Raw genomic sequence first — 12,867 nt, 5'->3', positions numbered from 1 at the left:
GCATCATTAATGCCATTATTATGCCATTGCTCCATTGCTTTGCATTTTCTGTTTCAAGTCTCATGCCTTCCAAAATGCAAATAAAAACCTAAGCTGTTCCCACCCCTCTGGATCTTCCACTTCAATAAATTAAATGAAACCCTGAAGACGTCAAAGGTTAATTTTAAGTGAAGCAGTGTGTCTGCCATGTTAGCCCACTTGAATTTACAGAAAAGAAGGTAACAAAAAGGTGGGCTAACTTAATACTTTTCTCAAGTACCTTTTGAGAGCTAATGCTCTCTCTCTAAGGTCAGAATTCAAATGCGCAAACAATGTCATTACTGGGAAAAGCACAGGAGTCACACTCCTCTATATTTTTTTGCAAAATATCATATCTTGCTCATTTGAATTTGAAGAAGAAGAGAGTATTGGATCTCGAAAGCTACTCAAGAAATATATTTAGTCCAATAAAAAGATATCACCTTCTTTATTTTGGTTTTGTTACCTTCATTTCTGTGAATTCAAGTGGGCTAACATGGCGGACATATTACTTCACTGTTTCGCTTCTAAGTTTCCTGGTAACGTCATCATTTGCTCATTTGAATTCTGACCTGAGAGAGAGAGAGCATTAGCTCTGGAAAGATACTCAGGAAATATATTAAGTTATTCCAAAAAAAAAAAAAAAAAAGGCATCATCCTATATATTGTTGTTTTGGGGTTTTGTTTTTTTTTTGTTAACCTTTTATTTCTGTTTATTTTAAAGCACGAAGAAAAGGCATGAAACGTCATCCCTAACCTGTCTCTGCTGCAAAACCAAAAATAAATAAATAAATACATGTTAAAAGTCCTTGCATTCCTAAAAAGTTTCTTTAAGCAACAGGAAAGAATCCAGGACTTACATTTTGCTTCAGACAGATTCTGGTTGGGGGACCAGACCAGCATCCCGAGATTTTCCCTCTCCTGACAACTCTTTGCAATTTCTGTTCAAAAGAGGAAAACAGAAAGGCAAAATTACGGGAAGCAGTAACAGAAACTAAATTGTCACAAAACAGATTTCCCTCCCCCTTTTCAGATAGGACATGAAAGAATGCTGCAAACTTAAAATGTAGCTCTCTCTGCTGCATAATCACATCATTCTTAGCGCAATATGGACGATACACTTGCTATTCAGCACCTTGCAGGCTGCAAAAACATTCCCTACAGGCTCACATCAAGCCCAAGTTTATATTAATCAAAGCTTCCACTAAAGCAGTTGCTTTTCTTCGGATAAGGGAAGAGAACGAGAAAGAGATGGGTAAGTTCTACATCGATCCAGTGCAAATTAAATTAAAATTTCATGTACAGGCACATTTGAGACAGGAACCCATAGTGAATGCAATACCTGTAACCTGCATTTCCCCCAGTTCAGCAGAAAAAAAAATCCTGCCTGCTAGCATTAATATATACTGCAAGGCAGCGAGGGAAATGCTCCAACACCAGTATGTGCCTAAAAGGGGCAAAGACTGGGCCTGAATCACCTCAGACTGGTTTGTTTATGGCACTCCTCGCACCACTGGCAATTGGGGAAAAAAAAAAGGAAGAGCTGTAAAAATTTCAATTAGAAGTCATAAAAAAAGCAAATTGCCCAATACAATAAATCTTTACATCTTTAACTCCATTGCTTTTGCCTTTGAAGAGGTGATTTAGAGACTAACCATCTGAGAGGGCAGTAACATTAAATGCTAGTTCAAGAAATCAAGAAGCCAGAAGCTTCTGCACCCGAGATACTTCTGTGGATTTCCCTGCATCATCTGTAAAGCCCTAGAATGGAAAGGCAGGACAGCTCCTGAAGAAACTGCACCAGAAAAGGGGAGGCTGAGGAGAGAAAAAGGCCCGGCCTTCCATCCTTGGCTCATCCAGGCCGAACTTTATTGAATCTCCAACACTAGGCCGAGTCATGATGATAGCGCCGTGGTGCAGCCCATCCCCAAAGCTGAATACTCGCAAGCAAACGAGGGAAAAATGTCAGCAGTCGATTCTATTGGGCCATTCCTACACACAAAATTTCTGTTCGCATCATCATTACCTGGTCAAACAGGAGCACTTTTCTTCAAAATTAAAACGCTACTGGTTCGAGCAATCAATAACATTGTTATTACATTATCAGCGCAAATAATGTCACTTAAAACAAGCCTCCAGCAAGAAGGGGCCCTTTGTGCGGGGTTTTGAAAATGCACTCGCTTGCTCCCCAGGGGGTGCATTGCATTTTGTGGGCGGGTGGGCTCAGGAGGAAGAGAAGGATATTCAGGACCCAGGCACAAGAGGCAGCAAAAGTGTGGGGCTCCCGGGAGCGGGAGCCAGGAGGCGGGGAGAGATGGCGGACTTATCTTCAGCTGCAATCGGGGCCCTGGAGGGGTAAAGAGGCAGAGGGAGGGAGACAGGAGGAGAGAGAGAATCTGTACAGGGGGAGGGAGAAGAAAAGGAGATTGAAGAGGGAAGGAGAAGAGGGGAGGGAAAACGAGAGAAGAGTAAGTGGGTGGGGGATGGAGGGAAAAGTGCTCTTGCATTGCATGCAGGAGAAGAGTAAGAAAGTTGCATAGGGGAAGGATAAGTGCAGTGGAGAAGCTGTGTGAGAGAGCTCTACCAGGGTGGGGTAGGAGGAGTGCTCCCACTCACCAGTGGGTAGTGGTAGCTAGAGGACATGGCCAGTGCAATCCGTCCTTCGTAAGCAAGTCCTGGACGAATTCTGAAATGCCTGACTTTGTGAATACAGGACCTTTGGGTTACTTACTTACACGAGGACGTTTTATGGCTCTCAGGTCACAAATCACTTTTATACGGTTTGCTACTGCACAGTAAAATTCCACCAAGACTTTAGAAGGATTCTGCAAGGGGTTTGGCCTTACGTGAAAACGCCTTCTTGGGTCCTACAAGAATCGGCCAGGCCTCTGCATTCAACTGCAGTCGCTTTTATCGCCAACGAGCCGCTCTGACGGCTGCATCCACGCGTGGTGGTGACAGGTAATGACATTTGTTCTTTTTTCGGTCTAACGAAAGAAAGCGATTACTAAACGTGCGTGGCGCGATCCACCTGGCAGGGAAATCCTTCCCAGGAGCTCCACTCAGACCAGGCCCTCAGCCTCCCCTACACAGGAGGGCTTTGACCTCCCGCTGCTACTCTGACCACATTCTGCCAACCTTCCAGCAACTCAAGGAGCAGCCTAAAGGTGCGCGTGTGGCATTCCTCTCTTTTAAGGTGAGTCTATCTGTACCCCGAAACACGTGTTCAAAAAAAGTACAGCCGAAGATGCCAAGAACTAAGCGCATTGAGTGATGTTTTGGGGTTGGGGGGAAAAAACAACATTTCTGTCAGCACAGACATTTTTAACTTCACGTGAATTAGGTAAAAAGTGAAGCTAGGAATGGTTTTCAAAGGTAACTGAGCCGTTACTTCCCCAGGCCGAACTCTCCAAAGGTATTGCTGTGGAGGGGAAAAGAGGTGGGATGATGGCACGTGCAGGGATTTTCATCTGAAATCCCTCAGGGACTGTCCCTACCGGCCCCAAATCTCCAAGCTCCCTGTGGGGGTTTGAAGATTGCCCCCTTAACGTAACCGTTCTTGACCTTCAGATTTCACATTGCTTTAGTCTGCATCAATCCCACATCTTTGAAACTGTAGTAAAGGATTGTTTGTTTGTTTTTTTTAATGATAGTCTATCAAGAGACAAGAAAAGCAAGCAGCTTTGTTTTAAAATAAAAAATATTACTAAATGTATAGGGGGAGGGGGGGGGAGGAAAGCAGAAGCAAAGAGGTTAAACCATGATGAAAGAAATATCATCTGAGGCATCTTCAGCTTGCACAGGCATTGGAAAGGATCTGCGGCTGTGCACCTACAATTCTGCACGGAGGAGAAAAATTCAGCAGTCAGGAAAAAGAAGCTGCGGGAAACCGAATCATGCTTTGATTTCAGGAGGGCAGAGTAAATGACTTGTGTGCATTTTTTCCCATCAGGAATCACATTTGGAGCATCGGTTTCAATCAAAATAATACTGCACTATTTCACTGTTCTGAAATCTAAGTTTAAATACGGATAAGCAAAATGTGTGCCCAAAATCAGCTACATCTTAAAATTTGAGTCTGTACAAGGTTATAGTAAAGAATGGCGTTCTCAATATATATAGATAGTAACATAGTATTGAGGGCAGAAAGAGACCAGATGGCCCACCCAGTCTGCCCAACAAGCTTCTTATGGGAGTAACGGCCGCTCCATACAGTTACCCCCAAGCCTTATGATAAGGGTAGAAATATTTACAATCAATATAGTTAAGACAATTGATCTGTGCTTTGGGGGAGGGGGCCCAGAAGGTAGGGAGAATCTGCACAGGGGGGGCCTTAGCGTGACAGTCGGGGATTGGGGGTTTGCTGGCATGATGACGGCCCACATTGGACTTTGCGATAGTCACAGACCATAACATCGCAAACCAAATAGGATTTAAACAGCTGTTAGTACACTGGGCATTTAACATGATGTTTTGTGGACAGATAATGCCTGCATTCAAAATATCCATTACCAGACAGTTTTAACATGCCTTAGTATTTTGGCCCCCAAAGTTTGCAGTTTTTAAAAAAAATTCTTTATTTAAAATTACATACATCAAGATAAACTTGAGAAAGAAAATCTAGAACCAACACAAAAACAGAAACTCTCATATAGGTAATGAAAAGAATAAGGAAATCATTAATAATCGGCTCTTCAGAACAAGTCCACCATAGTTTAAGAATCCAAGCACACTATCTAAAAAAAAAATTAACAAACATAATCGAGCAATATAGAGAAAATCAGCTATTACGCAGATTATATATAAAATAATGTAATGATGATTTAATAACTATTCTGACATAGAGGCTAAAGGCACAGGATGATTAGATTGAACAGCTTTATCACTAAGCAAAAAAAAAGAAAGCTGATTAGGCTCAAAAAATTAAAAAAACCTAAGAAGCATCATTATATGTAATGCAATGCTTACAAGGAAATTTCAGAAAAAAAGGTGGCACTATTTGCACAACCCTAGGCCTCAGCAAAAGAAACTGTTGTTGTTTCTTCTGAGTTTGCTTAGCTGTATCTGGGAAAACCATAACCCTGTGTTGCAAGAAAACACTACCATGAGGTCTAAAATACATTTTGAGAAGCCATTTGCTATCGGAATCCGGATCAGTATAGTGGAGGGTTTAGCCGCCAGATCAGACGTTTCCAATAATGCTGTTACATCCAAAGAATTATTAGAGATAGGAGACAGTTCTTGAAACCATCCTTAGCTTCTTTTTTTTAAACGAGGGTAAATAATGAATTCTTGCTATAGGCGGTAAAACAGATTCAGGAACCTTATAACCTCCAAGAGATATCTTCTAAACATTTCCTTGGCCAACACCATAGGTGAACAAGGAAAATTAATAAACAGATTCTTTCTCAGAGAGTTCTCAACATTTTCCATTTTATTAGATAGAGAAATGCAATCTTTGAGAAAAGTTTCCAGAAGAGATTTAGTGTGAGTTGCACTAACTCGTAATTCAGAAATCTGCAAAGTCATTTCTGTATGAGAACTTCCCAAAGACAACATACAGGATTTCCAAATATTCTTTCCATACAAGGGAGCTACTTGGGAAGTAACAGCATTCCCCAAGCTCTCCATGACTTCCCACTTAGACTCCAGGGTAAAATGTTCAGGTCTCATCCTCATGAAGCTCCTCTGACTCTTCTGGGGTAAAGTGAAAAAACAGAAGTCCGCCCAGCCGAAGAAATAACATCTTCTGTGTCCTCCTTTTTGTGTCAGGAGCATACCGCAGTCTGCAGAGAAATCCAATCTGGCCTTCCTGCTGGTCATCACAGCAGCACCGTTTCCCCAAGTTAGCCCTGCACAGACAGAAGCCTCAACAGAATCATCAGTTAGCGACTCCTCCTGCCGAGGAGTTGAAGTCCAGCCGGCTGCAAGATCCGGGGGAGGTGTTCGCACTGCCGGGCTGAGTGAGGTCAGTGAGCCTGGGAGAGATGCAGGCAAACTTTCCTCTCCAATACTCCCCAACGGCTCTCCCATCGGTGGCAAGGGACCTCCGGAGCATCGGACCGATGAGCATCCATCAGTCCATGCTCACAGGAGCAGGCAGAGCAGCAGGAAACCTCCAAATTTTGCCTTCCTCTTTCAACCCACAGGTTGGTAACTAACACCGCATGGACAGGAGCTCACAAACTTGGCTGCCAGCCGCCATCTTGGATCCTGGCTCCAAAGTTTGAAGCCCTACAAGGGGTCAGGTTTGCTGAAACATCTCATGAAGAGTTATGAATTTATCCTACACTTAGCACACATATCAGATTTGTATAAACTAAATATTGGATAATATTGCTTACATAAAAAGAAAGGTCAAACAAACAAGTTGTTGTAGTCCATACCTTTTTATTGGACTAACTGATTTCATCTGTGATGAGCTTGCAAAAGACAGTCACAAGTTTATCAAGTTAGTCTAATAAAAAGGACCTTTATTTCTACATATTCAAATGGATTATCCAAGATAAAATTATTGAAATCTATGGAGTAAATTTTCAAAGGGGTTTCGCATGTAAAAACAGCATATCCATGCTTAAGCTGCATGTACTCGCATACGTGCTATTTTATAAATCTCGAGAGTATGCGCACATTTTCCATTTCACGTGTATATTTCACAGGCAGAAAAATAGGAAGGGTGGGGGCGTTCCAGGGTGTAGTTCAGAAATATGCATGGTAGGTGCCATGTGTATACATTACTGAACTTATTGACTGGCACAAGTGAAAATAGACTTCTCTGTTGAGTACAGTTTTTGCTGATGTAGGTTCACAGTGAAGTGCTAGAGGTTCTAGGGAACTAGAGGCAAACAGGGTAAACTGTAGGCGGTAACGGCAAACTGATGATTTCAAGTACGCGCAAATATTTTCAAAATGGTATATGTGCATTCATTATAAATTGTTTGCCTCCATGTATAAATCAGTGTTCTTACACGTACATGTTATATTTTTTTATGCCATAGAAGAAAGTATAGCGCTATAAAGGTTCATGGATCCTTATTTTAAAGGATTCAATTGCATATACTGGAGCAATTTTCAAAAGCCTTTGAAAATTGCTACAGTATATGCTATTGCATTTTCAATATGCGGCACTCATATGGGTTGGCCACTAGATGTCACTAAGTCCTTGCTTAGAACTTTACAGCTATGCACCTTCCATCCCTTTCTGCCCCTCCCAACCTGAAGGGTCTGGATTGGTTGCCTGCTCCTATTTAATCCAGCCATTTTAGGGTTCCATTGAGTCATTCTGTTTAGATTCAGAGCAGTGAGGATGTAGCTTTTCCACTCTCTAGTGAGGCTTCCCAGTCTCATCAGGATCTTTATATTTTTAAGAGATTCCTCTCTGTGCACACCCTGCCAGAGGGGTCGTCCTGTATTTAGTTGCAGTGAGACAGATTTTTGCCTGATTCCCTTTGGGGCAAAAGGGCTCTCAACCCAGAGTCCTGAAGACTCTGGGTTGAGGGAGGAGGAATAGCCTAGTGGTTAGATCAATGGGCTACGAACCAGGAGACCAGGGGTTGAGTACTGCTGTCGCTCCTTGTGACCTTGGGCAAGTCATTTTACCCTCCAATGCCTCAGGTACAAAACTTAGATTGTAAGCCCTCTGGGGATAGGGAAATACCTCCAGTACCTGAATGTAAACCGATGTGATATCTCAGATTGAATGTCAGTATATCTACTAGATAAATGAAGCTTGACCGACCTGCCGCAAATGCGCAGTAGAGAGCAACTCTACCACGCATGCATGGGCAGCACGTCGGTCAGAGCTTACCTGTAACAAAGATGGCGCGGCGAGCAGCGGCGCACGCGAGGGAGGGAGGGAATGAGGGGTAAGGAAATGGACTGAAAAAAAAAAGTTAATGTAGCCCGTTGTTACAGGCTTAACGGCTAGTAAAAATAATAAATAAATATAAAAGACTTGTGAGCCCTCTACACCTTAGATAGAGCAAGCACCAGTGACATCTCCTTCTGAGAGAGATTTCTGATGGCCAAGATGTATCCTGCTTTTTTAAGAAGGGACTCCTGCTTAAACCTTGCACCCTTTGGAGTAGGCTTCCCCCAGACACAGAGGACAAAGGGCTAAAGACCTGTGACCCTTAATCTACCCTCTAGATGGGGCAAGTAAAGCAGCAGTCACCAACAGATTTTTCAGAAAGCAAGGATTCAGATTTTATTATGGGAAGTTTTTTTTGACTCACCCTCTCCACAGGGTTTCAGGGCTGGCACAGCCTGGATCCCACGTTCTAAGACTTTTCCTCCAAGAAAAGTCATCAGTACCAATATCGAGAAGTATAAGATCAAGATTCTCCAGTTCCCACGCAGATCCCACTGTCGCTCCTTGTGACCTTGGGCAAGTCACTTTACCCTCCATTGCCTCAGGTACAAACTTACAGGCCGATACAGTTCAGTGCGGCGGAGCACACTGTTAACCCACATTTGGATGTGCGTTTGATGCGCTAGCTTTACCCCTTATTCTGTAAGGGGTAATAGCGTATCGAAAACGCGCATCCAACCCACCACCCCCCCCCCCCCCACGAAACTAACAGCGCCCGCAACATGCAAATGCAATTTGATGGCCCTATTAGTTATTCCCGCGCGATATTAAGTCGGAGGTCCCAAAGTAAAAAAAAATTTTTAATCGGCCCGCGGCTTGAAAACCGGATGCTCAATTTTGCCGGCGTCCGGTTTCCGAATCCGTGGCTATCAGTGGGTTTGAGAACTGATGCTGGCAAAATTGAGCGTCGGCTGTCAAACTCGCTGACAGCCACCGCTCCTGTCAAAAAAGAGGCGCTAGCGACGCGCCGGTGTCCTTAGTGTCTCCTTTTACCGTGGGCCCTCCTTTAAATACTGAATCGCGCGCACAGGAGAGTGGCCTGTGTGCACGCCGGGAGAGCGGGTGCTCGCCCGTGACTTTTACTGAATCGGCCTGTTAGATTGTGAGCCCTCTGGGGACAAAGAAATACCTACAGTACCTGTTTGTACTCCACTTTGAAGAGCTGAAAAGCAGAATATAAATCATCAGATAAATAAATAAATGGACCAGGACAGGCTGGGCAACCATGAATGAACTGGGCTCAGGTAGGACTTTTCGTGTTTGAGGGGACTCCTCCAATAGGATTCCCGTTCAGCTCACTGGGAAAGTTTTTGTGCACTTTAAAATCACCATAGGAAGCTTTACCCAGATACCTGAAATTAAGGTTACCTGCCCAGAAGAGAAAAACACCTTTGTACATCAGTCAGCTGTAAATTCATCTTTATGGAAAATGGACTTAAATAAATAAAATAAATAAGTTTTAATTTATTTAACATTTTTTATATACCGATATTCGTTTACACATCACCTCGGTTTACATATCAACGGTTTGTTAATGAAAGGAAAATATATCAAACAGATTAAGTAACTATGGCAATAATAACCTGTAACAGATGTGTAATAAAAAAAGGGGGGAGAGAAAGAGCATAAACTGAACTAAAGGAGAACAAAAGGCTGAGAGGAAGAGGTAGGGACAATTCTTGTAGACGAGGGAGCTTGGGAGTTGGGGTGGGAAGCATAAGCTCTGTAGCATGTTAGAGGGGGTGCAGGGGGGAGGAGAATAAGGTTATTGGTAGGCTTGCTGAAGGACAGGCTCGCTCAAAGAGCCAAGTTTTAAGGTTCTTTTGGAAATTGTGTGTGCTTTAGTAATTAAATTAAACACCCAGTGCCTTGTCCTGCTTGGTTTGTCCCAGCATCTCACCCCTTGGGTTGCAGCAGCTAACACCATACAGAGAGACAGACAGACAGACAGACACACCACTGCCTGGGCCACATGCGAGAGCTTCCCCCCACAAAAAGAATCCACCCTTGGGAGAAAGAGAGTCCTGTATGGGACAATCTCCTCTACGGACAACTGTCCAAGGGAATAACTCAAATAAGAGCAACTAACCCACAAAGCTCCTATTTTTTTACAGATTCTTCCCATTCAGTTCTGCATAGCAGACAGTGATAACTAAGGTCAAGCAAAGGGCAGGGTCTTCAGGGTTTAAAGGAAGGAAAAGCTGGATATCATCAGCCATATCTGAAAGAGGCCAGAAGGGCAATGGGTTGCAAACAAACAGGCCGATACAGTACAGTGCGCTCCAATGGAGCGCACTGTTAGCCGGCATTTGGACGCGCTAGCTTTACCCCTTATTCAGTAAGGGGTAAGGGGTAATAGCGCGTCCAAAATGTGCGTCCAATCCACCCGAACCTAATAGGGCCCGCAACATGCAAATGCATGTTGCAGGTGCTATTAGGTATTCCCGCGCGATTCAGTAAGTAAAATGTGCAGCCAAGCCGTATATTTTACTTTCAGAAATTAGTACCTACCCAAAGGTAGGCGCTAATTTCTCCGGGCACCAGGAAAGTGCATAGAAAAGCAGTAAAAACTGCTTTTCTGTGTACCCTCCGACTTAATATCATGGCGATATTAAGTCTGAGGTCCCGAAAGTTAAAAATTTTAAAAAAAAAAATTTTTAAATCGGCTTGTGGGTTGAAAACCGGACGCTCAATTTTGCCGGCGTCCGGTTTCCGAACCCGTGGCTGTCAGCAGGTTTGAGAACCGATGCCGGCAAAATTGAGCGTCGGCTGTCAAACCTGCTGTCAGCCGCTGCTCCTGTCCGAAAAGAGGCGCTAGGGACGCGCTAGTGTCCCTAGCGCCTCTTTTTATCGCCGGCCCTAATTTTAATAGATTAAAATACTGTATCGCGCGCACAGGAGAGTGGCCTGTGCGCCAGGAGCCCGCTCTCCCGCAATTTTACTGTATCGGCCCGAAATATTTAAAAGAAACTGTGACAAAGCCGAACACTGAAGAACCCCCATAGAGATGGCTTTCCAGGAGAAACGTTGGGTCTCCACTTAAACCTGCTGGATGTGCTCTGACAGACAGGGATGCTGGGCTTGATGGACCCTTGGTCTGACCCAAGCGGCCTCGGAGGGAACGGAGGCAGGCTGCGCGGCTCGGCACGTGCAGGCAGCCAATTTTGCGCAGCCTTGCGCGCACTGACCCCGGATTTTATAAGATGCGCGCGTATCTTATAAAATCCGGCGTACTTATTTAAGATCTACCTCTAAGAGGGGATTTTTTTTTTTAACAGGCCGCAAAGCAGTAAAGTCAAGCCTGCTCTATCAAAGGTAGATATTAAAAGCCCTGCACATGAAAAAACGGTCACATACGGGTGTAAGCTGGCCAAGCGGGACCTACGCGAATTTTAAATAGCCGGGAAGGGCGTGTGGACATTAATGTACACCCGCCCTGAAAAAATAGGGGGCAAAGGGGCAGGGCATAGGCGTTCCAGAGGCGGGGGTCAGCATTGACACTCATAACCCCTAATTTTCCCTCAGCCAGCGCGCGCAGGCAACTCATGTAACTTCGCTACGGCTCCTCGATAGGCGTAAGATTCCGGTGAATATCGAGAGAGAAAGCGCCTCTTTATAAGTCTCTCTCTCTCCCCCCCACCCCGAGCGTGCGTAAGATATGCGTGTAAAGCTGCAGACATACACGTATGAAGAGCATTTTACAACTTACGAGTATACTTTATAAAACAGCGCGTCTCTTTGTGCTTGGCAAGATACGTGCGTTTAAGGGCGCACGCACGACCCTTTTAAAATCTACCTGATATTTTTTTTAAATCAGACACTGTGTGTGTACATTGCAACCCAACTCCAAGTCCACCATTCCTCCCCATGTCTTTTAATGCACATAAAAGTATGCGCAAAACCGACTTCCATGTGTACTTATACACGTACTGGGCCTAGATTATTTTATTTTATTTATTTATTTAAACGTTTTTATATACCGCAAAATGGTCAGGGTCTGACCGTCTAAACAATACTATTCATTCATTCTAATTTGACGTGATATACAAATTGACAATGAACTTCAAGCTTTTAGAATCTACATTCAGTAACAAATCTTATCAAGTAAATCAGGTTATTATTTTAGGCATTATAGTCAGTTAACTGATTTTGTAGGCTACAGTAAACAGATATGTTTTTAGATATTTTTTTAATTCTTTTGTATTTTGTACTAGTCTGATTTCTTCTGGGATAGAGTTCCAGAGACGAGGACCAGCAACTGAGAAAGCTCCAAATAATTTTCCAAATGGCACTTACACACATAAAAATCGAGCTCTACGCACACAAGTTATTTTGAAAATCAAGCCCTAAAAGGCAGGAAACCCGTGAGGGAACCAGTTGGGCCACAAATGGCCCAGGGGGTAAAAGGATCACTGTAGGAGAAAAAGGCCACAGCAGAAAAACCAAATGAATTCTTTGCTTCTGTTTTTAATTTTAGATTTATTTAAATTTAGCTCATTGGCAGCTCAAACTGAGTAACATTCAGGTATAGTAATTTCCCTACCCCTAGATGACTTGCAATCTAATGCAATCTATTTCTTAAGCATTTTTGCTATAGAAATAACATGGAAGAAACTAGAGATGTGAATCGGAACCAGAATCGGTTCGGATTTCAGTTCAGATTCACATCTCTATAGATGTGAATCGGAACCAGAATCGGTTCGGATTTCAGTTCCGATTCACATCTCTAGAAGAAACCCTAAGTTTGTATCTGAGGCAATGGAGGGTGAAATGACTTTCCTAAAGTCACTAAGAGTGGCAGCAGAAGTTGAACCTGGCTCGCTGGTTCGCAGCCTGCTGCTCTAACCACTAGGCTACTCCTCTTCTCCTTCAGATATTGAAATCATTCTTTGTAGGTGATGATTTGAAAGAAATAAAACAAATCAATGTGAACTTTGAAGAGGTGTTAGAGAAAACTGACAAACTAAATAGTAGCAAAT

At 43.4% G+C, this 12,867-nt stretch overlaps 1 protein-coding gene across 3 annotated transcripts in view; it reads right to left on the bottom strand.

Annotated features, from left to right (window-relative positions):
* The window catches only part of RCOR1 (REST corepressor 1), a 245,874-nt gene that overhangs the window by 114,757 nt on the left and 118,250 nt on the right, over nucleotides 1–12,867 (bottom strand). For all 3 annotated transcript variants that reach the window (XM_029597990.1, XM_029597991.1, XM_029597992.1), the window contains exon 3: nucleotides 879–959. In XM_029597990.1, the coding sequence (XP_029453850.1) occupies nucleotides 879–959 (81 nt within the window). The remainder of the gene's footprint in view (nucleotides 1–878; nucleotides 960–12,867) is intronic.

The sequence above is a fragment of the Rhinatrema bivittatum genome, chromosome 4, assembly GCF_901001135.1.
Source record: "Rhinatrema bivittatum chromosome 4, aRhiBiv1.1, whole genome shotgun sequence".
NCBI lineage: Eukaryota > Metazoa > Chordata > Amphibia > Gymnophiona > Rhinatrematidae > Rhinatrema > Rhinatrema bivittatum.
Note: the sequence above shows the minus strand (reverse complement) of the source record. Positions and strands in the feature narration are given on the sequence as shown.